At 39.5% G+C, this 23,598-nt stretch overlaps 1 protein-coding gene across 24 annotated transcripts in view; it reads left to right on the top strand.

The window, feature by feature from the left end:
* Positions 1-23,598, top strand: part of COL23A1 (collagen type XXIII alpha 1 chain) — a 586,100-nt gene that overhangs the window by 535,169 nt on the left and 27,333 nt on the right. For 22 of the 24 annotated variants that reach the window (XM_061617267.1, XM_061617248.1, XM_061617262.1 and 19 more), the window contains 9 exons: positions 4,187-4,231; positions 7,437-7,514; positions 10,122-10,145; positions 11,843-11,896; positions 13,606-13,650; positions 14,571-14,660; positions 16,152-16,241; positions 21,879-21,929; positions 23,534-23,590. In XM_061617267.1, coding sequence (XP_061473251.1) covers positions 4,187-4,231; positions 7,437-7,514; positions 10,122-10,145; positions 11,843-11,896; positions 13,606-13,650; positions 14,571-14,660; positions 16,152-16,241; positions 21,879-21,929; positions 23,534-23,590 — 534 coding nt within the window. The remainder of the gene's footprint in view (positions 1-4,186; positions 4,232-7,436; positions 7,515-10,121; positions 10,146-11,842; positions 11,897-13,605; positions 13,651-14,570; positions 14,661-16,151; positions 16,242-21,878; positions 21,930-23,533; positions 23,591-23,598) is intronic. The other 2 variants (XM_061617268.1, XM_061617244.1) reach the window with 1 other exon arrangement.

Genomic DNA, 23,598 nt, shown 5'->3' with positions numbered 1-23,598 from the left:
AGTTCTGATAACAGGAAGCAAACCTTAACAGAAACTCAATAAAAGGCTCTAAGAGCTTAATCAGAAATCTAGCTCTTGGGTCATCATATAATGGACAGTAAAATAAATAATGTATGACATACTCAATAAACACAGGTTACTCAAGGACTTTTTGTTTTGTTTTTGTTAGCCTGCTTGTGTTTTGTGAATTTGTTATCAAGAAAAGCAGATGGGTTAGTTTGGAAATACTGCCTTGTGAAAGCAGGAGGGAATATAAGATCTTGTAAATATCCTTGTTTGTACCCCAAGGAAAACTGAGAAAACTAGAAAGCTTTTTTCAAATCTAATTGCAAGGGAGGAGCAATTTTTGGATCGCAACTGGGGAAGAAAGGATTAAAACCCTTCCTTCCCCAGTTGCAATCTCCTACCCACTCTCACTACAATTAGACATGGAAAAAAAGATTTCTGTTGACTGCGGTAGAAAGTTTCTTACAACAATAAATGTTTTTTTCCGGGGGGGAGGAATGACCTTTCTGGATATTGCAGCTCTTGCCACTCCAGCTGCATTATCCAGTAAGATCACCCGTAGAACTCCCAAAGAACCCCGACCCAAAAATTGGTTTGGGAAGGAAAGTGAAAACTTTCTTCTGCTTGCAAATGTGTCCACAGACCCCAAAAGGCTGGTGACCCCTGTTCTATTCTGAATATCAGGCTCAAAGCAAAATGAATGGAAAATCCTATAGAGGAGATGGAAGTGAATCCTATGGCCATAATTTATTTAAGAAAGAAACACTAAGGGCCAAGCTAGGCTTGAGTTAAACGTATCTTTACAATTTTGTTTTAGTAAACACACCAAAACCAATGACTGATGAGCCAAAAGGAGATCTAATTCTCAAAGATGCCAAAAAATAAATTAATTATTTTTACAAATCATCCAATGTGTTTCAGCCAAATGACCTTTGTCAAGGACTTAACTTTAAAATAATTCACTAATAGGCAAAAAAACCCTCTTGTGGTTTAAGAACATACCTGTAGCCTACAGCTATTCTATCAAACTTTAAAAAGCAGGGAAATTGGGCAGCTATAGTGAATGCACCAGGGGAGCAGGAGACCTGACCTCCTCTCTGAGATATTGTATGGCCCTCTAAATTTGTCAAAATGCAAATACAATTTGGGTTGGTCTTTCACAGTCCAATCCACTTCCTGTGTAGCTTGGAAGATTTTGGCAGGAGAGGGGAGGAGGGGGAGTGGAGGAGGAGTACAGGTTTGATCATTTGCATGCTTATTGAGTTCAGTGGGATTTACTCCTGTGCAATCATGCTAGGATAGATGAAACTGGCTACAGGAGAGGGAGGGAGGACTAAAGTGGGCAAGGAAGAAGGGGAGGGGGAGAGGAAAGGGGAAAGGCAGGTCTGATCATTTAGATGCTTATTGTGTTAAATGGGATTTACTCCTGTGCAGTCAAACCTAGGATGGGTGAAGCTGACCACAGGAGGAGGAGAGGAGAGGATGAAGGGTAGGCAGATGAGAAGGGAGGTGGAGGGGGATTGAAAGAGGAGGGGGAGAGGGCAGGAGGGGAAGTGGAGGAATAAGAGGGAGGAAGAGGGTAGGGTAGGTTTGATCATATGCATGCTTATTGAGTTCAGGGGGATTTATTCCTGTACAGTCACGCTTAGGATAGTTGAAACTGGCCTAGGGGAGGGGGAGGGGAGGAGTATGGGGAGGGAGAGGAGGAGATTGGGTGGGTGGGCATTAGACAGAAAGGAAAATATTGTTAACAGTATCATTTTGGGAGGGTTAAGAACATAAGAACATAAGAAGAGCCTGCTGGATCAGGCCAGTGGCCCATCTAGTCCAGCATCCTGTTCTCACAGTGGCCAACCAGGTGCCTGGGGGAAGCCCGCAAGGAGGACCCGAGTGCAAGAACACTCTCCCCTCCTGAGGCTTCCGGCAACTGGTTTTCAGACGCATGCTGCCTCTGACTAGGGTGGCAGAGCACAGCCATCATGGCTAGTAGCCATTGATAGCCCTGTCCTCCATGAATTTGTCTAATCTTCTTTTAAAGCCGTCCAAGCTGGTGGCCATTACTGCATCTTGTGGGAGCAAATTCCATAGTTTAACTATGCGCTGAGTAAAGAAGTACTTCCTTTTGTCTGTCCTGAATCTTCCAACATTCAGCTTCTTTGAATGTCCACGAGTTCTAGTATTATGAGAGAGGGAGAAGAACTTTTCTCTATCCACTTTCTCCATGCCATGCATAATTTTATACACTTCTATCATGTCTCCTCTGACCCGCCTTTTCTCTAAACTAAAAAGCCCCAAATGCTGCAACCTTTCCTCGTAAGGGAGTCGCTCCATCCCCTTGATCATTCTGGTTGCCCTCTTCTGAACCTTTTCCAACTCTATAATATCCTTTTTGAGATGAGGCGACCAGAACTGTACACAGTATTCCAAATGATGGTTTCCCCCATCATTTTATTCTACAGCAGACATGTGTAGTCTCCCACCCAAATTTAAACCAAAACTGTCCTTGGCCACATTTACAAGAGACATTTATTCCACTTTAAACAGCCACAGCTTTCCCCAAAAAATCCTGGGAAGTATAGTTTGTGAAAGCTACTGAGAGTTGTTAGGAGACTCCCTGTTCCGCTCACAGACCTACAATCATCAGAAGAGGGGCTGACTGTTAAACCACTCTGGTCACTAGAGCACTGTCAGAGAAATAGGAGTCTCCTCACAACTCTCAGGGGTCTTCACAAACTACTCTTCCCAGGATTTTTTGGGGGAAGCCATGACGGTTTAAAGTGGAATAAATATCTGGCATGGGTGTGGCCCCGATTAGCCAAGCCAAACAGCTGTGAGTCTGGCTTTTAGAACACTGACAGTTGGTTCTTATTGAGCATGCCTGCACTATCATAGACTCCAATGTTAAATTTCTTAATTAAAAATCAGCCATGCATTTTTTTAGCTTTTAACCTGCAGAGAATGATGGTCAGAGCACGAGGCAAGGTCAATAAAAGGATTACAGGTACTCTGCAGGGAAAAAAGATATTTAATTAATTTCAACAAATTATGAGACCACCGATAGAAAAAAAAGTCCAACAGAGGTCTCGATTTATTTTCTCATTTTACAATTTGAACTCTAGATTTTCTCTGAGTGTTTTGTGTATCATCATGAAAACTTAGAGGGTTGTTAAGCAAGCATTTCTGAGTTCAGGACTATAAGTTTTATAAGATTTTGTTTTGAAATGAGCTTATGGGAAGCAGTGAATGGCATGGGGGTATTTTCAATTTAACATGACGGAATGTGAAAAATCCATGCTGATTATAGTATACAGCCACTCTCGTGGCTGTATAATAATACAACAATTAACCATCAGTTATTATAATATTGTAATTTATAAAAACAACTATTAAGCTACACTTAAAACTTTTCCACTTAAAATATAATAAAAATTCTGTCTTGTTGGTCTGATTTGGACAGAATGTTTACTATACTCTAAGTGAAAAAGTTTTAAGTGTGGTGTGCTTGTCTGTTGACTCGATTGGGAATGTTCTTTTTATTGTACATTGATTATGTAATTTTTCACAAGTCTTCATCTTGAAGTAGGAAAAAGGAAGCATTTGTTTTGTTTATACAAGGTCCATTTAGCCAATTTGCTTTTCTTTTTGAGCTGGTTTGTGTTTCATGAAGTCTGGATCAAATTTATATTACCCTGTAATGGCTTATGGCCTTTTTTCTGCTTCAGAAATGAAGAAAGTGTTTCAGAATGCCATGATGTGGCAACAGCCTTAATTGGTAACATTTGATATGCCAGACTGTCTTTTTACTGTTTGTAAAACAGCATCTTGTCTTTTTACTGTTTGCCAGGTTAATTTTTCATAAATTACAGAGATTACAAGAAGAATTATTAGACAATGTAATCAACACAAGCACAAACTATAATATGTGAAAATATATGGATAATCATAATGTGATTAATCTTATATGCCACATTAAATTCTTGTTTAAAAGTTGCTTGGTTTTGCAGCAGTATGGCGCAAGGAGGTCTTAGTGATCCAGCTGGTTTGTTTTGCAGCTAAAATGTGTTAAAGGTCTTTTAAGCCTGCTATTGCTTGTGTTGTGTTCCTCAAGACACATTAATATGTAATGTGTCTTGTCTCTGTATTAATATTTTTTAGAGTAACAAACATTGTTTATTTTCAGGGTGAACCTGGTGAAAGAGGAGGAGATGGACACATTGGGCCAAGGGTATGAATTTATTTTCTTTCATTTATTCTTTAACTTCCTAAAATAGATCCTCAAGCTGAGAGAAGCATATGCTGTGATATTTATGTAAGATAACTGAACTATACAAAAGCTAGATTTTTTTTCTTGTCTCATCTGTGGCACCAGCTCAGCTACCAATATCATCAATATAAATATTCTGGAGTAGAAAATTGTTTCATTGAATTTTGACATTTGTGTGTGAACATATAAGTGGGGATGGATACTAGTTTTGACTTGTATAGGTCATCCCATATTCCAGTCGATTTGTGCCCTCAACTTTCTGGATGGTCACACAGCACCTGTAGCAATCTGTGCATGGTTGTTAACTTTTTGGACAAAAATCGTAACTTTTCAAACCACAAATGTTCCATTTTTTTCTCCCATTTGTTGCACTATATATAGCAAATGAACTATGCCAAATGAACTTTGCTTCTTTGTTATGTCCTTCCTTTACTGAGTTAAAATCCCTTCTTGAGGGTTTTTTGTAAAGAAAAAAACACAATAGGAGGCACATGTGCGCGCACACACAGAGGCTCCACTTGTCTCCTCCCACTGCCCACTTTTCCATCTATCAGTCTATGCTGACTAGCACACTTTACCCCAAGTCATTTTCTTGCTTTTCTCCCTGTATATATTTGCTTTTCGCTATCTGCTTGTTTTACCCACTTTCCTCCCCTCTCCATGCTGCTCTCAGAGTCATTCTGTGGGTCCTGCTCTCTGGCATCAGGCATGCAACTCCCTTCCAGCTTGAAAAGGGGGGGAGTGTGCAGTAATTGTATGAATGTCTCTTTCAGGCAGGCACACTGACTATTCACAGGAGCAAGGGAGAGAAAACAGTCCAATGCAGGGTTCCAACCTTCCCAATCAGGCACAGGGACGGAGTGAGAATCAGACGGGGACAAGGCGGGAAGACCTCACAAGCCTCTAAATAATGCCTCTTATTTAGAGGGGGGAAGGGTGCAATCCTTTGTCTTTTTTGAAAGCTCTGCAACTAATGTGACCCTCCTTCTCTGAAACCTGTACTGGTCATTTGGAGGAATAATGTGGGCACATTAGGGAAGCATCACAAAACAAATAATGCAGTGGTATGAAGGGAAGATGGTTCAATATAAATTTGCCTCTAATTCACTATTAATGCGAGAATACACCTTCAGTAAATGGCCCATCTGGAGGCTCCCCAAATGTTTATGCACCAGGACCTCTATCATGAATTGCAAACATGCCCGCAGTTTTTTTTCGTTTATACCCTACCTTTCAAAATGAAATCTTTCCAGCGTGACTTACAACATTACAACAATTAAAACAATAATAAAAATAATGAAAAAGAACATCATAACTACATCAGCATGAAAAACTTTAAAACAGAATCTAAAAGTCATTGTCAAGGCAGTGAGATTTAGACTCCAGCCCTAGACACACTTGGATGTCTGTCTCATTGCACTGTTTGGCTGCAATCCCATACTGCTTTTCTTTGAGTAATCTCCACTGAAATCTGAGTTCTGTTTTACTTCTGAGCAGACACACATAGGATTGTGCTGCCAATTATTAAAAGCCTTGAGGGAAAAGATTTTCACAGTCTTGGCAGTGAAAAGTGTGCTTGGAGGTGAAAGATTCCACACTTGTGTTGTTGCTACTGCTGAAAAGGCTCTGTGCCTGATATCTGCCAATGTTATCTTAACTAATAATGGGCCAGAGACCTAATGGGTCTTAATGGGATTGTAGCAGCATAGGTGATGTATGTCATTTTCCTCCAGTGGATAGTAATTATTTAGGAGTTGTATTGAACACTAGTCCTACTCAAGTAATGGGGAATTTTATATATCCATATATGTATGATCATAGCTATTTAAAAAAGGGTATATGTTTTATAATCATAAGGAGTTAAATATTGAAATTCAGGCCTATTGGGGTCCTGAGATTCATGCTTATAGGGCACTCTGAATCTTAATATTTAATTTAGACTTGTAGGTAAAACCTGTTGCCATTGGCAACAGGTCACAGCTCTCCTGTTTCTTTGCCAAATTCGGCCGGTGCCAAGATCCGGCTCATGCATGATTAATTACCCTATTGTCCAGAATCAAGGAGCGTTTCAGGAAGCTGTGATTAGTAGGAATTGCCAATGTTTGATTCTTGAATGCCATCTAAAGGAGAAAAGTTTTATAGCATAACCTAATCTTTTAATGAAAAGAAAATAGTTAGATTTTATAATGTTTTAAAACAATATTTATAACTTTATAAGTGTGTTTTCATTAGGAAAAAGGTACATCTGGGGTGGCCTGCCTGCGTCTATATTTCTGAGGTGGAAAAATATTAATTAACCAGAGACACCCAGTTTTTCCTGAGTTTGTGTGTTCTTTAAGGATTGAAGCTCAGTGTGTTTAAATGATTCCCTCTCTTGAGCTATGTATTTTGCAAGGAAGGAAATGGGTTTTCTGAGAAAGTATAAGGACATAAGAACCCCTATGGCAAAGGAATAGAACTGGGGGTGCTCATACATTTACAAACGCTCTGAGTTAAGTTCCCAAATTTAACTCGGGGAACTTGTCCAAAATATTTCCAGATGTACCAGGGTCAGCCTGACTGATCAGAAACAATGAAACAATGGCATATAGAATGCACTGGGTATGCTCAAAAGCATTCACAGTAGTAACTGTTCCAACTAGTACCAAAATTCATTAGTCTTGAAGAGACAGTAGGACAATGGTAACATTTATGATATGGACAGAATTTTGAAATCACCGCTGGTGTTAGCTAATGCTTTCTGATTGGTTTGGAATGATGTTGTGTGGGCAAGGACTCATAAGATTGGTGAAATCATTGTCACATGTTGTAACTGTACTCTATAAAGGAAGCTTGCACACAGTGCCTCAGTGCAGTCCTTCCTGGATGTTCCTGGGAGGCTGGCCCTGCATATGCTTGTAAGAATAAAGGCCTACCTTTTTGCTCCAAGCCTGTGTCTTCAGTTATTTTTATTCAAGGACCCCCAGCAAAGATCCTAAGGAGAAGAATTCTCCAACACAAGAGTAGACCACTGAAGTTAATTGATAAAACAACCCCAAGATTGAAGTCCTCAAAGTACTTAAGTATTTAAGTGCTAAAGGAGAATTTACTATGGCTTCTTGATAGTATGTGAAAATCAGAAAATTATGTCTTTTATCATGAGATTCATACTTTCTTTTCTTTTCAGGGTCCTCCAGGCCTGAAAGGAGAACAGGGTGATACAGTAATAATTGACTATGATGGTAGAATCTTGGAAGCTCTCAAGGTAACGTTTAGGACATAATGCAAAAGTTTAACAATTCCCTTCAACAGGAAATGGCACTAAGTTTTAGGAATGTGAGCCTTGCTGGATCAGGCCAAAGGGTGATTTTGCTCAGCATACTGTTTGCCATAGTGGTCAGCCAGACATCTGTGGGAAGCCCACAAAGAAGGACATAAGGGCAAGACTGACACTTCCCTATTAGAATCAAGAAGGCCATATAAGCCAGTTTCAGAAATTAGCCAATAGTTTACAGAAGCCTTTATCTCTGCACATAAGGGAACTGCCCATATAGTAGAGCTTTTTACTACAACTACACAGCCAAATCTGTTGTCAAAAATAAGGGACAATCAAGAGGAAAGGACCTTGAAAATGTTATGACAGAACTAAAATGTCTGGCTGGAAGTGAAGTCAAATATGGAATCCTTTATACTGTTTATACCAAGCTAGTGCAATTATTTGTGTTTGACTTCTGTTATTTATTTATTGAATTTATGTCCTACCCTTCCTCCCGAAGGAGCCAGGGCCACAAGCATAAACAAAACAATTTAACAAGAAAAAGAAAAGCACTCTAAAAACATTTTTAAAAATTCCAAAATATAATTACAATTTAAAACATTCTACACCACAGTTAACAACATTCTTTCATCAATGATCTTTGGGTTACCATGAACAGTCCCCTTCAGCCATCAAATGCCTGGGTAAACTGAAATTCCTCCTGAATTCCTCCTGAAAGTCATCAGTGATGGAGACAGATGTATCTCACTTGGTGAGAGCATTCCACCAACAGGAAGCCACCACTGAAAAGGCCCTGTCATGGATCAGCACCAACTGGACAGCACTCAGTGGTGTCACCTGCCAATCACAGGGTCCCAGGTGGTTGATAATGGGGGAAGTGCTCTTTTAGATGCTTAGGTTCCAAGCCAGTTAGGGCTTTATACGCTAGTGCTACCACCTTTTAAATTGGGCTCGGTAGCTCACTGGCAGCAAGTTCATCACTTTCTGAACTAGTGATATGTGGTTCCATTGGGGTGCCCCATTTATCAGTCTAGCCGTCGCATTCTACAGTAGCTGCAGCCTCCAGACAGTCTTCAAGGGCAGCCCCACATACAGCACACTACAGTAGTCCAGACGGGAAGTCACCAGACCATGGACAACTGAGGCCAGGCTATCCCAGCCTGGGAATGGCCATAGTGGCAAATCAGCCTGAACTGGACATAAGTAGTCTTAGCCACAGAAGCCACTTGGGACTCTAGTGAGAAGTTGGAATCCAGGAGTACTCCCAGACTACAAACCTCTTCCTTCAGGGGGAGTACAACCCCTCCTAGAACATGTCATATCCTAATTCCTGAATATGGGAACCACCCACCCACAGCCTCTGTTCGTTGGCCCCTATCCAGCCCATCACTGTCTCCAGACACTTGTCCAACACCTTCACACCCTCTCCTGATTCAGATGGGATAGAGCTGCATATCATCAGCATACTGTACACACCATGCTCCAAATCCCTGGATGACAGCTCCCAGTTGTTTCATAGGAGACAGAATAGAACTTTGTGGGTCCTACAGCCGAAAAGCCATGGAGACAAGCAACAATCTCATAGTGCTACTTTCTGGTAGTGGTCCTGCAGGGCTAGTGTGGTGTCCCCCAGTCTTGGTCCCTATGTTGTTTCTGAATGGGTGAAAACCAGCTGAGCAAAGACTAGAGATGGGTGACAAATTTGATTCAATTCACATTTAAAGCCGAGTCTATTAAATTCACATTTTCTGAAACAATATGAGAAATGAAACAAAGCCATCCATTGAAATTCATACTTATCAAAATTTTGCGATAGTTCTCCAACTAACCAATATTTACAAAAATACATATATAAAGGAAAAGTGCATAAATATGAATATATTAGTGAAAAAACATACCAAAATGCATTAGGGGAAAATGCTTGGAAAAACCTGCATTAGTCAAAACTGCATGCAAAAATGTGTTTATTAGGAGAAATTGGCACTAAAATGCTGAAGAATTTTCATGAGCAGTTTTTTCAAAATTACAAATTGCGGCAGAAATGTGACAAACTGAATTTAAGACTGGAAAATGAGAAACTGAGAGAACCCAAATTGACAGATCCTTCCATCCCTGACAAAGATGCATTCACTATTCAGTATGGTGATCACCAAAACTGTCTTTAGCAACCTCTAGATACAGCTGCAGGCACATTCAGTCACATCTGGTGAAAGCCAAGGAGTTTTGAAGGGAGAATCAGGTTTCAGTTATGGCTACATGTGATGTGGACAAACCGCTCCTCCAAGTGACTTACAAATGAAATTAACAGCAATTTGTTACTTAGCAGGTTGTAACTTCCATCTATGAATAAAGACTACTAGAACACTGATCAAAGTACTGGGGTGGAATTTCAGTTTGCCCTTCAAATCAGCAGGGGGAAAATATATGTATAATAACATTCCCAACAAACAAAATTGTTTAGACAATATCCTTTTCCACAGGGAAAAGTCATGCTTTAGAACTACCATTCTATACTACCATTTAACTAATGTCAAAATATTTGAGTAGCATAAGTTCTAAATACATTTGAAAACCAACGTAATTGTTTTATAACAGGCTGGAGGGAAGCTCAAATTGACGGTAATTACTGTGTGCCAGATGCCTGCCTGGATTGGGTTTTTTTGGAATGGCCCAGCATGTGGCTTTTGTGCTTGAGATTTTTGGGAACATGATCATTAGAAAGATTCTACCAAACATTTGGTTTCTAATCCCTGAGTTTGTATCATTGGCTGCATGATGGATGGCTGTCAAGCACAGTGATAATCAAGTCATGAATATGTTTGCTTTGTTTCTGGCTTATTAATGCTACAATTATCTTCTTCGTAAACTCATTGGGCATTGTTTTAAGAACATGCCTAACTTTCCCACTGAAATCAATGGGATTTAAAAGTGCTTAAGTTTAGCTCACCATGCCCTCATTGTTACATTAAGATAGTGGAACTGCCAAGGAGTGTTGTCCTCCATCCTAGCTATAAGCTGCTCTCATCATGTGACAAATAGTCAGGTACAGCTATGCAGTCCAGTCCTACCAGTGTTCTTTGACCACAGTTCATCCTACACTCTTACTTTATTTAACAAATATTTTAGAAAGTATTTGGATTGTATGCAACTAAGACATTGCACAAGTGAAACAACTTCCACTCATGCAGTGGAACTTGTCCTCCCTCTGCATGCCTCTTACATCACCTCCAAATCTGCTCTGAAGGACTGCAGGAACTCCCAGAGCAGATGGGGGTGGGCGGGCAAGACAGTTCTGTTACACAAGCACAAATCATTCTGCTCATGCAGTGCCTTAATCGGATACAACCCTTTGTCTCTCAAGTTGAACATGATTAAATTGACACCTAGCATTTCAGAATAGTACAGTTTTTATTTTTTAAATGTAGATAGAGATTTAGCATTTTAAGTACTATTCCATTAAAAGGGAGGGGAGGGAAGACTCAAAATACCTCCCCTATCAAAACAAGTTTAAATTGTTTGGGTTGGATCCAAAGTTTCCCTTCCTCTAATGAAAGGAGGCTTACTCCAGCAAGTAAAGGGAACCTGTGGATCCATCCCTTTGTCATAAGAGCTAAATAAGGGGGGGATGATGGTTATTGCTGCTCAACTCAACTTTACAGAAAGGCTGTACTGAATTGGGAAGTGGAGATTTTGATTGCCCTGGCAAATTGTGTCTTAAATTAAAATTATGGAATTTGATGAAAGTGTCTCTCTCTGCCTGTTGTTAAGGCCATACAGAATACCATTTTAGTTCACATTCTACCACATAAATTAATATATATTGACAGTAGGTATGCAACCAAATGTTCCTCACCAATCAGTGGGATGATGCTGATGATCAAGTTCCCTCACAAGGTGAATGAGCCATGCCAAGGTAGGTAGTTTAGAAATCTATATGGGCTCACTGATAGCTAGTGGGAAAGCTTGAGAAGGTTGGAAAGCAAAGCTGCCATGGAGTAACAAGTTGGAATTTTGTTTATCATCTCTGTAAGACAAGAAGCTTTTGCCATCTGATATTATGTGTGATGCAGAATTAACAAAGCAAAATTAATTTAACTGGAGATCTTTTTAATGAGCTTTCCTGCATTGTGGAAGATGATCTTAAGTTGTTGGAAATTAGATTGTTCCCATTAAAGACATTTATGTAAATATAGACTGTATTGTCAGTTGTTTCTTACACTGTTTTTGATCTCCAGGAGATATTCAATACATTATTAATTCAAAATGTTTATATTTAAAACAGTTATTAACTGGCAACTTGCTGTCTTTTGTTCCAGGGCCCTCCAGGTCCTCAAGGGCCACCGGGCCCTCAAGGAGCCCCCGGACCAAAGGTTGGATTTCACCTGCTTCTACACAAAATGTATTTTGTTCTGTACTGTATACAACACCTACTTGGCAACACTACTGTTGATTGATATGTGAATCTTCCGTTAATAGCATCTCCCCTTGAAGAACTTTGGGGAATTAGAGTAGTGGGTAGCAAGACCATAGTTTTGAAGATTAGCAAGAGAAGAATTATTATAATATGTATCCAAATCATTTGTTTCTTTAATTGTTTAATTCATCTCATGATCAATTATTACATTGTATCGACTCGATTTTCTTAGTTGATTTCCTTTTACCTTGCCAATAACTGCTAAAAGTATTTAACAGCTGTATTGTGAATATAGCAAATGCCACAGGCCTTTGGGGGTGCAAGAGAATTTTATATTTTCATGTGCACACACTTTCTTTTTCATTCTTCTCTTGTACCCTCAAAGGTACAACTTGTTCAGAACTCAAAGGTAGAATTTCATGATCATTTTAGTTTCAGTTGTTTAAATTAAGAATGAATGTTTTGAATATTTTATTTCTTCTCATTTAGTATATTTTCTGTGGTACAACCCAGTTCTAATTGACTGATGATGCAATCCTGTGCACATCAGTCCCACTGAATATTATGAATATTATTAATTTATTTTATTAATTTGTGTATTTATTTATTCATACAAGTATTTATATACCACCATCTTATAAAATATCATGGAGATATACAGCAATATAAAAAAATTAAAAAATTAAAAGCAGTACAGAACAATCTTTAAAATTACTTGGTACTCATGAATCATTTCCTATGAAACGTCTCAAAGCAATTTCACAATAAAATAAAAACATATATAAAACAATTGCATATATAAAAACAAAAATTATATATAAAAAATTCAAATCAAACATAGATACTGACTGGCATAAAAATATCCACTTGGAGGTTGAAATAGGAAAGTATTCAACAGAAGCCAAAAAGACAATACAGATGGTGTCTATCTGTAATGGGAGGGAGTGCTGAAGAGTATTTGCCATGAGACTAAAGGCTTGATCCCAACATCATGCAGAATGGATCTCCTGATAAGATGGTATCTGTGGGATACCCTCTCCTGAAGAGAGCCATGATTGGTTGAGTATATAAGGGATTTGACAGTCTTCTAGATATCCTGGTCCCAAGCTGTATAGGGCTTTGTACACCAGCACTAACACTGGGCCCCACCAATAGCTAATTGGCAGCTAGTGCAATTCTTTCAACAACAGCTTAATAAATTAGTGATATAGTGCCCAAATGAGCAGTTGAGCCTACTCAGTGAGACCTACTCCCAGGCAGAGCTGACTCATGATAGAGGCAGTGGTGTCCTACCCCATCAGGACAGGGTTAGGGGAGTCCTGGAGCAGCAGCAGCCCCACATCTAAGGCCATTAACACCAAACTGGAGCTCTCCTAACCATACCACCTCACCCCATCCTGATAAGTGCAGCGCAGTCACCCCCAGGAGGACGCAACAGGCTTCTTCCCTCCCCCAATGAGCCACTGTAGCTCCCAGACAAGTGTGCTGCATAGGACTGCAGTCTAAATAAATCTGACACTGCACTTGAAATATCTGAGGCTAATCATGCACCTTTAAAATACTGATCACTGCCATATATAGGTCTTTCGATGAATTTGATTTTTATTGGTTAGATTCATGGTACACTTGTTGCTCTGATTTATCCCTTTTTTCACTCTTCTTCAGGGGGAGCTTGGATTGCCTGGTCCACCTGGAGTCGATGGAGAGAAGGTGTGTATGGGTATTAATACTATAATATTAAATGATGCGGATAACATTTCTTAATAGGCAGGAACCGACTATTAAATGTTTAGGAATTACTAAAGTGTTCAGAATACATGAAGTCTTCAAAGACAAATACAGGCAAATTGTATAACAGTTTCTGTCTGCAATTCTTCTGTCTGCTGACCTAATTTTTGTTCTACATGGTGTTCTGAATATAAATAGTTGATAAAAATACAGAGAGCAAAATGTGTACTTGTAAAAGCTTTGCTAATTTGAATATGAATTTGTCTCTAACGTTGTGAGGTTCACACGATAGCCATTTGCCAAACAAGCTGCTCAAGCAACCAAAACTCCCCCATCATTCCTCAGCATGGAGAGAGAATGCAGTGGCAATATAGCCAATCTGCCCATCCAAGCCTTTATTAAACATCTGTCCAAGATACATGACCAAATTATTGTAGTCAAGAATTGAATTTACATTTAATTCAAAATAAATAGCTCAGATTGTTGTGTTCAGGATTAGTCTGTGCACATTAGAAGCTTTATATAAATATCATAGGCTTTGAAATAGTCACATTCACCTGGTCTATTAAATTCTATTCCACTTCGTAATCAGTATTCAATGTTAAGCAGTTCCTCTAACACAATCAAAACTTTTTAAATTTAATTTAACTTTTAATTTAACTTTTTGTTTTAAACAAAACTTTTTGGTTTTCTTTTAAAACTCTTTATATATATATATATTTAAAAGTCTTTTGTTTGCAGCCCTGGGCTCCTACTGGGAGGAAAGGCAGGATATAAATCAAGTAAATAAATAAATAAAATAAAACTTATAATATTCTAATGCAGTAGTGCTGGGGGGGAAATGAATCCTGTTAATTAAAGCTCAATTACCTTGCAACTTTTTTTTTTTACTTAAATTGCAGGGTCACAAAGGTTCAAAAGGAGACCAAGGAAGCCCTGGGCTAATAGGACTAAAAGGAGAGAGAGGAGAAATTGGCATGATTGGCCCACCAGTATGTTTGTTTGTTATAACTTTCACTAAATACTGTTTTCCACAGATACAATTGTTTGGTATACAAGGTGTAGTACATTCACACGCGCCATGGAAAATTTTGTGTGTGTGTGTGTGTGTGTGTGTGTGTGTGTGTGTGTGTGTGTGTGTGTGTGTGTGTGTGTGTGTGTGTGTGTGTGTGTGTGTGTGTGTGAGAGAGAGAGAGAGAGAGAGAGAGAGAGAGAGAGAGAGGGTGTCAAGGAAGGTGGAACATCCAGCAACTGTTGTAGTACCTCTGATAATCTGAGGAGTGGGGAGATTCCTAAAAGAATTCATAAAGCTGTTTGCAAACAAAGCTAGATTCCTAAGTAGAGACTCCCTGCCAAAGGCCTCTGAGAGAGCCATGCAATGCACTTTGAAGGGAACTATAGGCCCTGGTGAGACACTTATTGGCTACAACTTGGAACGGCCAATGTGCCCTTTGCCCCCTGTCAGGGTTGCATCAGCTGCTGCTGTTCTCAGCTTTTGCTCACTAGCAGAATTTGTGTCCAGCCTGTCTCTTCTTTCCGTTCTATTTTGGCACTCCAGGTTTTTGCACATTACACTACTCATCTAGTGGCTGGACAAGATGTGCAGTCTGATAGGTAACATGCAGCCTGCGTTCATTCCAAGTTTTTACTATTCCAAATTTCTGTGACTCCTTTTGGCAAAACAACTTTACCCCCAAATCAATGTATTCTGTCCTTTAATTTAATTTAATTCTGCATTTGTTATTTCTGTGATCCCAGAATATGGCCTAATAGGGCATCCACATACAGCAAGGAAGAGGGTGATTGTGAGGGGGGTGAGTGATATATATAGACCAGCCTTTCCCAACCAGTGTGCCTCCAGATGTTGTTGGACCACAACTCCCATCTTTTCTGACCATTGGCAATGCTGGCTGAGGCTGATGGGAATTGTGGTCCAACAACATCTGGAGGCACACTGGTTGGGAAAGACTGATATAGACTATAAGATGAACAGCTACATGCAGAGCTTGGAAAAGTTACTTTTTTGAACTACAACTCCCATCAGCCCAATCCAGTGGCCATGCTGCCTGGGGCTGATGGGAGTTGTAGTTTAAAAAAGTAACTTTTCCAAGTTGCCTGCTCATCCACTTTGAGTATAAATTATTTTAACAAAGGAGCTTTCCAGTATCTCCACTCAAGACCCACTGTTGCATAGGCTTTGTGGGCTGGTAAATATTTTCTAGTTGGTTGTATTGGCAACTTCCATCAATGTGTGTGTGTGTTATTGTGACCTGATTTTCCTCTTCAAAAGCTCCTATGCTAAATCTCCCAACTGCTTTTCAAACTTGTGTTGGGTTTAAAGAGGACTTTGAGAGACCTATGGAGAGCTACTTTGGAGGTAAAAACCTGGGGACATATGAATAATGTGTGTGCTTATATCTGTGAATCATCTGGTGATACAAAATAAAGCATGCTGGTGATTAAAATGTTTCTTTAAATTGTAGGGTCCTAGAGGATTGAAAGGAGACCAAGGAAGCCCTGGATTAATGGGAGAGAAAGGAGAGATAGGAGAAATGGGGTTGTCTGGTCCACCGGTATGTCTGACTTCAATATAATTTAGGATTAGAAGGTTGCCATGGATGCTAATTACTCGATGTTAGAAAACATTAATTTTCACAGGTGTGTGCTATATGTCAGGAACTGAAAAATATAAGAAAGATAAACATAAACCTTGCTGGATCAGGCCACTGTTCTCACAGTGACCAACCAGACATTTATGGGAAGCAGGCAAGCAGGACCTAAGTGAAACAGGCTGTTCTTGCTTGTGATTCCCAGCAACTGGTATTTGGAGGCATACTGCCTCTGACAGTGGAGGTAGAGCATAGCCATCATGGCTAGTAGCCACTGATAGCTTTGTCCTTCATGAGTTATTCTAATCCTCTTTTAAAACCATTCAAGTTGGTGGCCATCACTTCCTCTTGTGGGAGCCAATTTCATAGTTTAACTATGTGCTGTGTGAAGAAGTACAGCAAAGTTCAGCCAAACACAGACTTGAATACGTTGGTCTTCAGAGGTTTTTAAAAGACCAGTAGTGATGAAGTCATACTTATCTCCCTGGGGAAGGACTTCCAAAGGTGTGGGGCCAGCATGTAGTGAGCCTTATCCTCAGTACCCAGAAGCCTAATGGCTCTTAACCTCCAAAGCAAATATTTTATCTAACTCATGTAGATAAAGGAAACACTTAAGATTAGTGGTTCCCAAACTTTTTTTCCCCATGGACCACTTGAAAATTGCTGAGGGTTTTGGTGGACCACTTCATGATTTTTCTGCCTATTATAGCAATAGCACATCTACGCTGTGCTAGATGCTGTATGAGTTTTAATTGTATTTTTATTGCTTTTTTATTTCTTACATAGTATTTTATTTTATTTTTTTCAATTAATTTATATTCTAATTTTCAAAACCAAAATAATACAAAAAGAAAACAACACAAATCAATAACTAATACAATACAAAAAAAATACATATATATAAAAATATTGACTTCCGATTTGTCATAGTTCAGCTATAAATCTATAATATATAACAAACCTATCTCTTAATAGATTATAAAATCACCTTCCTCCAGCGGTTATCTTAGTTGGTTTCAAATCTCATTAACATCATATCATTTTAATATTCCACAAAAAGTCAAAGAGAAGTTTCCAATCCTTGAGATATATATCAATCATTTTTTTTTCTAAATAAACATGCCAATTAATCCAGCTCATCAAATCTACTAAATCCAGTAATTTCAAAACACTATAATTCAACTATAAATCTATAATATATAACAGACCTATCTCTTAATAGATTATAAAATCACCTTCCTCCAGCAGTTATCTTAGTTGGTTTCAAATCTCATTAACATCATATCATTTTAATCTTCCACAAAAAGTCAAAGAGAAGTTTCCAATCCTTGAGATATATGTCAATCAATTTTTTTTTCTAAATAAACATGTCAATTAATCCAACTCATCAAATCTACTGAGTCCAGTAGTTTCAAATCGCTCTTCTGTCATTATCCATATTGGGTCCATCTTCCATCTTTACGCACCCAAAAATCTTGCTGTCATAGTCATATAATAAAAGTCTGATAGGAATTTCCTCCATCACAGATATGTTCTTACCATCAAATCCAAACGTAACACTGAAGTATTGTTTCAAAGCCGCATCTCTGCTCCTCTTTTCCACATGATACACTAGTACATTTCTTGAAGGTTTTTCCATTGACACAAAACAGGGATTAATTTTATTAACTTTCTCCATTTCAAGTTCCATCAAATCCTTCCAGTCCAGGAATTTTTTTGAACCGATAATATCTTTATCTCCAATCTCTTCAATTCCTTCAGAGACAGCGCTGTATTCCAAACTGTAATATTTATCTCCAGGATCCGTCACAACCAGGAAATCCAAATCTTTTTTCATGTCCATGTTTAAGCCAATCTCCATAGATTGAACCTTGCCTTTAATTTCTCTTTCATCCTTTTTTTGTTTTCCAGATCTATCTTTATTCTCCTTTCTCATAGAATCCTGAGTTTCTTTCAGTTCCTGTCTCATTTCATGAAATTCAGTTCTCCACACTTGTCTATTATTTCTCAGTTCTTGTTTTATTGAGTTAATCCCATCCATTATTTTCTGAAGCATGTCTAGAAATAAAGTCCCTTCTTGTACATCCATGATCTTCTTAATTGCCATTCTTAAAACCAAAAGAACAAAACTCCTTCAATTTTCAATGTCCCAAGCAAAGAGCAGTTTATTTCTTTATCCAGTTACAAAGGAGTTAATCTTTCCAACCAACTAACGTCACACGCTAGACAGTCCTTATCTCTTAAATGTCCAGAAGTGCAAAAACAGCTTTTAGTTCACAGCGTTCAAATAACTAGTAGCAGAGAGAATGAGCAGATTCGTCAACAAAAAAAAAAAAAAGTAGATCAGAAAAAATAGTCCCTTATATATATTACACAAAAGTCTTGTAAATCAAAAAGATTTCTTATCTCTCCCAATCAGAAAGCTCTCATCCGTTGTAATCTTTAAAACGCAATTTTCCATGTCAGCTTTTTGCAATAAATTAAAAAAAAAGATAAGCTATTTATATTTTCTTCCCCCTTAGTTCCGTAAATAAAGAAAGAAAGTCTTACCTCATCTAGGTTATCTTAATTGCTGTTACTTTGACAAATCTCTTTAGCTATATAGATAAGAAAATGATAAATGTAGACAGGAGGTTTGCCTGCTAGTCCGTTAAAAAAACACGGGTCACTTATCCAGCTGAGCTAGCATAAAATCCTCGCTCTGTCTGAACTGCTGGAAGACAGACAATTCTGACGAATTCCAGGCTCCAACAATCAAAACAAAACTATGTGGCAGATCTCACGCTTCTTCCTTATCCGGAAGAAATCATCCCCAGTCAGAAAAAACCCTTCTGACTGAATTTAAAACTGGATAAGTTTCATCCAAGACGGGAGCCCGTCTCAGAGGCAGCACAGGCGGAGGGATCCTCCTGGGAAGTCCCTTACATAGTATTTAATTGTATTATAATTTGAATTCCATTTACAGAATTCAAACTGTATGTGTAGTTATGTAACAGATGCACCACAGACTACCTGAATGAATCTCGCAGACCACAGTTTGGGAATGCTTGCTTTAGATAATGTTGTCTCAAGTCATTTTAGGCTTTAAAGGCACTTACTCATATGTAATGCTAGCAGGATAGGAACCATTTTCCTACAATGAGATACCAGATGGCTGTGGTATGAATATGAATACTGGAGTCAAATTTCAAAGGCTGATTGTTTGAGTCCTTTCTGGGAATGAGAGTTGCAACTGGGTGTGAAGGAACAATGTGATTGGCCCCACAGACATGGGTTGCAGATGCATATACATCAGCATGAGAAGTTGCTCCCATGCTAATACTGGTTTATAAGAGGATCTTAAGAGGACCTCCCTGGACCCAGAACAACTATCACCCAGTGGCAAATTTCCCCTTTTTGGGCAAAGTGCTTGAGAAGGTGGTGGTGGTCCAGCTTCAAGCATGCTTGGAGCAAACTGATTACTTGGATCTGTTCCAGTCTGGCTCCAGGCCTGGCCACAGCCCTGAAACTGCCTTGGTAACCCTAGTCAATGACATCTATTGGGAGAGAGGGGGGGAATGTTTTCTTTGATTTCTGAGTGGGCTTTAATACTATTGACCACAGTATCCTTCTGGAGCATCTCAAGGAGGTGGGGGTTTGGGGCACTGTTCTTCACTGGTTCTGCTCATACCTCCAGAGCCACTTCCAAAAAGTAGTTAAGGGAGGCTTCTGTTCAGCACCATGGGAATTATCCTGTGATGTTCCGCAGGGTTCCATTTTATCCCCCATGTTATTTAACATCTATATGAAGCCACTGGGAACTTTCATCAGAAAATTTGGAGTGAGGTGCCATCAATATGCAGATGACATCCAGCTCTACCTCTCTATTCCATCTGAATCAGGAGAGGAAGTTGAGGTGTTGAACCAGTGCTTGGAAGCAGTGATGGACTGGATGCAGGCCAATAAATTGAGATTGAATCCTGAGAAGACAGAGGTGTTATGTGTCCAGAGTTCTCATGTCCAGGAGGTGGGAAGATGGCCTGTTCTGGATGGGGTTGCTCTTTCCTTGAAGGAGCAGGTCTGCAGCCTGGGGGTACTCCTTGATCCAACACTGTCATTTGAGGTTCAGGTGGCCTCAATGGCCAGGAGTGCCTTTTTCCAGCTCCAGCTGGTTCGCCAGCTTCGGTTCCTTTTGGACAGCAAAGACTTGGCCACAGTGCTCCATGCTCTGATAACTTCCAGACTGGATTATTGCAGTGTGCTCTATGAGGGGCTGCCCTTGAAGACTTGGAAACTTCAACTGGTCCAAAATGCAGCAGCCAGATTACTGGCTGGGGTTCCCTTTAGAACTTATATAACCTCTGTTTTAAAACAACTGCATTGTTTTCCAGTTTGCTTCCAGGCCCAGTTCAATGTGCTCATGTTAGTGTTGAAAGCCCTAAATGACTGAAGTCCCAAATATCTGAAAGACCGCCTCCTTCCCTACAGACCCTCTCGGGTGTTGAGATCAGCAGAGGGGGCCCTTTTGGTAGTTCTGTTATCCTCAGAAGCTCAGGAGGGGTGGCCTTGGAGAAGGCATTCTCTATGACAGCTCCTAAGCTGTAGAACTCCTTCCCCACTGAGCTGTATCTGGTAACTTCATTGTACGACTTTTGGCAAATGCTAAAGATGCACCTCTGGGCTTCAACACCTGGGCTTCAACACCTGAGATGTATATTTTTAGGGTTCATCCTATTTTTTGCAATGTTGTTTAGGTTGTATTTTAACTGTTTTAAAATTGTTGGAACTCACCCTGGGACCTCTGGGTGAAGGGCAGGTAAATAATAACAACAACAACAACAACAATAATAATAATAATAATAATAATAATAATAGGAATTTCTATAAGAAACGTGAACAGTAACAAACACATCCTATATAGTCAGGGCCAGCTCCAGGAATGCCTGGGCCCTTGGGCATCAGCTTGCCCTGGGCCCCAGCATGTGTTTGCATTCGCGTTTGCGCTCGTGCGTGTGTGCAGCCCATCCCACCCCACCTACCTGTCTCCTGTCTTTTACTATTGCCATTAACCAAGATGGCAGCCACGGTTTCCCTAAGGGGATGAAGCCTCCACCGCCATCTTTGTTGATGACACACATGCATGCTACGTGCGCGCATCAGTGCTATCAACTAAGATGGCGGCAGGGGCTTCTGTACCTTAGGGAAACCACAGCCGCCATCTTTGTTAAGCGCAACGGTAAAAGACAGCAGACAGGTAAGTGGGGAGACGTGGGGGGGCCACAGATCATGGAAGGGGAGCGGAGGGGCAGCTGAGGGGCCTCCTGTAGCTCCAGGGGTCATCTGGCCAGTGCCCAACCTGGCCTCCCTTTAGAACCGGCCCTATATATAGTCATTTATAGTGCTGCATGCTGCACAGCTCAGCTGGAATCACCAGTCATAGGGAAAGCAACATGCTTTTCATATGCCTGTAACTGGCACAGTATCAGAACCAAGAGGAGATCAGTCTTGCAATGAAAAACTCCCATCAAATATTTAAATAAAGTATTCAGTATATGAACAGGGAATATATTTTTCTTTATCTGAAAATACGTCCTTGCCAGACTCTTTCTTTTTATCATTTAGGGAATTGATGGGCCAAAAGGAGAACCTGGTGTACCCTGTGAGCAGGATCTCGTAAGTTATTAACAAATGCATATATCCTCATCAAATGTCAGGGTATACTGAGAGCAATGTTACATATTTTATTTATTTGTTTATTCTTTTTCTTTTATATACCTCACAATATAAACACAAACATAAAACCAGAGCTTGGAAAAGTTACTTTTTTGAACTATAACTCCCATCAGCCCCAGCCAGCATGGTCACTGGATTGGGCTGATGGGAGTTGTAGTTCAAAAAAGTAACTTTTCCAAGCTCTGCATAAAACTTACTTTAAAATTCCAAAATCCATTACATCACACAAACCAGCAGCAAGGTAAAAGTCCTATGGGCTGCACAACATATGAAAGGTCCAAAGATCTAAGTACAAATGATATCAGGAGCGCCTGGGTGAAGAAGTATTTCTTAAGCATGACACATGGCACACCTCCAGAGGCAACGAGGAGGATGCCACCACTGACAAGGCCCTTGCCTGGGTCACCACCCCTCAGGTATTGCACACCATAGTCACTTTTTAATAAGAAACATGACTTTTGCTTTCACTTAAAAAAAATCCACATTACAGGCTCCTGAATTTTGCAACTGAATTAATTCATGTTGTGACACTGAAGAAGAGTGTTTTCAGATCCCAAACCAAAACACTTATATTTGGAAATAAATCCCATTGATTTCGAGGAAAATTAATTGCCAATGGCTACTTCTCATCTTAATGATTTTCCTACAGCAAGGAACTTTCTTCAACAGAAAGTGTATTAAATATATATGTAGATTGTCACATGCCTACTGTTGGCTGCATGAACCATCTGTATACAGACTACTCACAGCTCATATGTAATTCTTATATGTAATTGTCTTTAGTCCAGGGTTGTGCATGTTCCAGGGTGAAAAATAATCACATGTAAGGGAGCCCTGACTTTAATTTAAGTTGCTCAGTAAAAGACAAAAATGGAAAGGTCAGATGAGCAGCATCAGAAATGGCCAAGTGAGTCACTTTCATACTTGTGCCTGATGGAAACTTTATTCATGAAAGTACACTGTCAGATGCATTTTTATCAAATACCTTACCCAAAGACATTTCGCAAAAGGCACTTCCTCTGCGTTCTAGCTTACGTAGATGTTTCTTCTCTACCAAGCCACTCAACATTTCATGTTAGCACTTTCTGAATAGGAACATTATGTATTTCTTTAATTTAATGCACTCATTCATGATCCAAATTATTTGGTTAAAGTGAATGCATCAAGACAAGAAGGATCCTGACCATTCCCCTGAATAGTCTGCCATGCCACCAGTACACAGACCCATGGGCAGTGCAGTGGGGAAAACAGAGCACTATTAAGCCTATGGGTATTGATTGCATGTGTGTACTGCACGCACAATAAACTGAAATATGCGTACTATGTGTTACAGTAACTATTTAAAGGATTTTTAAAGAATTATATATATAATACTCTTTTGGAAAAAAATTCTCTTTATAAATTGCTGTATTCTCTATTTTTGTTAAGATTTTTATTCACCAATAATTATTTTTCATTCTAAATATGTTTAGGTTTTTTTATTATATGGCTTCACAAGTCTGTATTACATCAAGTCACTTTACTATATGTAACAAAATCCACAGGTGCAGATTATACCTGAACCAGGACCTCCTGGCTTACCAGGTCAACCAGGTCCTACGGTAAGTCT

This window comes from Rhineura floridana, chromosome 3, assembly GCF_030035675.1.
Source record: "Rhineura floridana isolate rRhiFlo1 chromosome 3, rRhiFlo1.hap2, whole genome shotgun sequence".
Lineage (NCBI taxonomy): Eukaryota > Metazoa > Chordata > Lepidosauria > Squamata > Rhineuridae > Rhineura > Rhineura floridana.
This window is presented reverse-complemented; position numbering and strand designations above follow the sequence as displayed.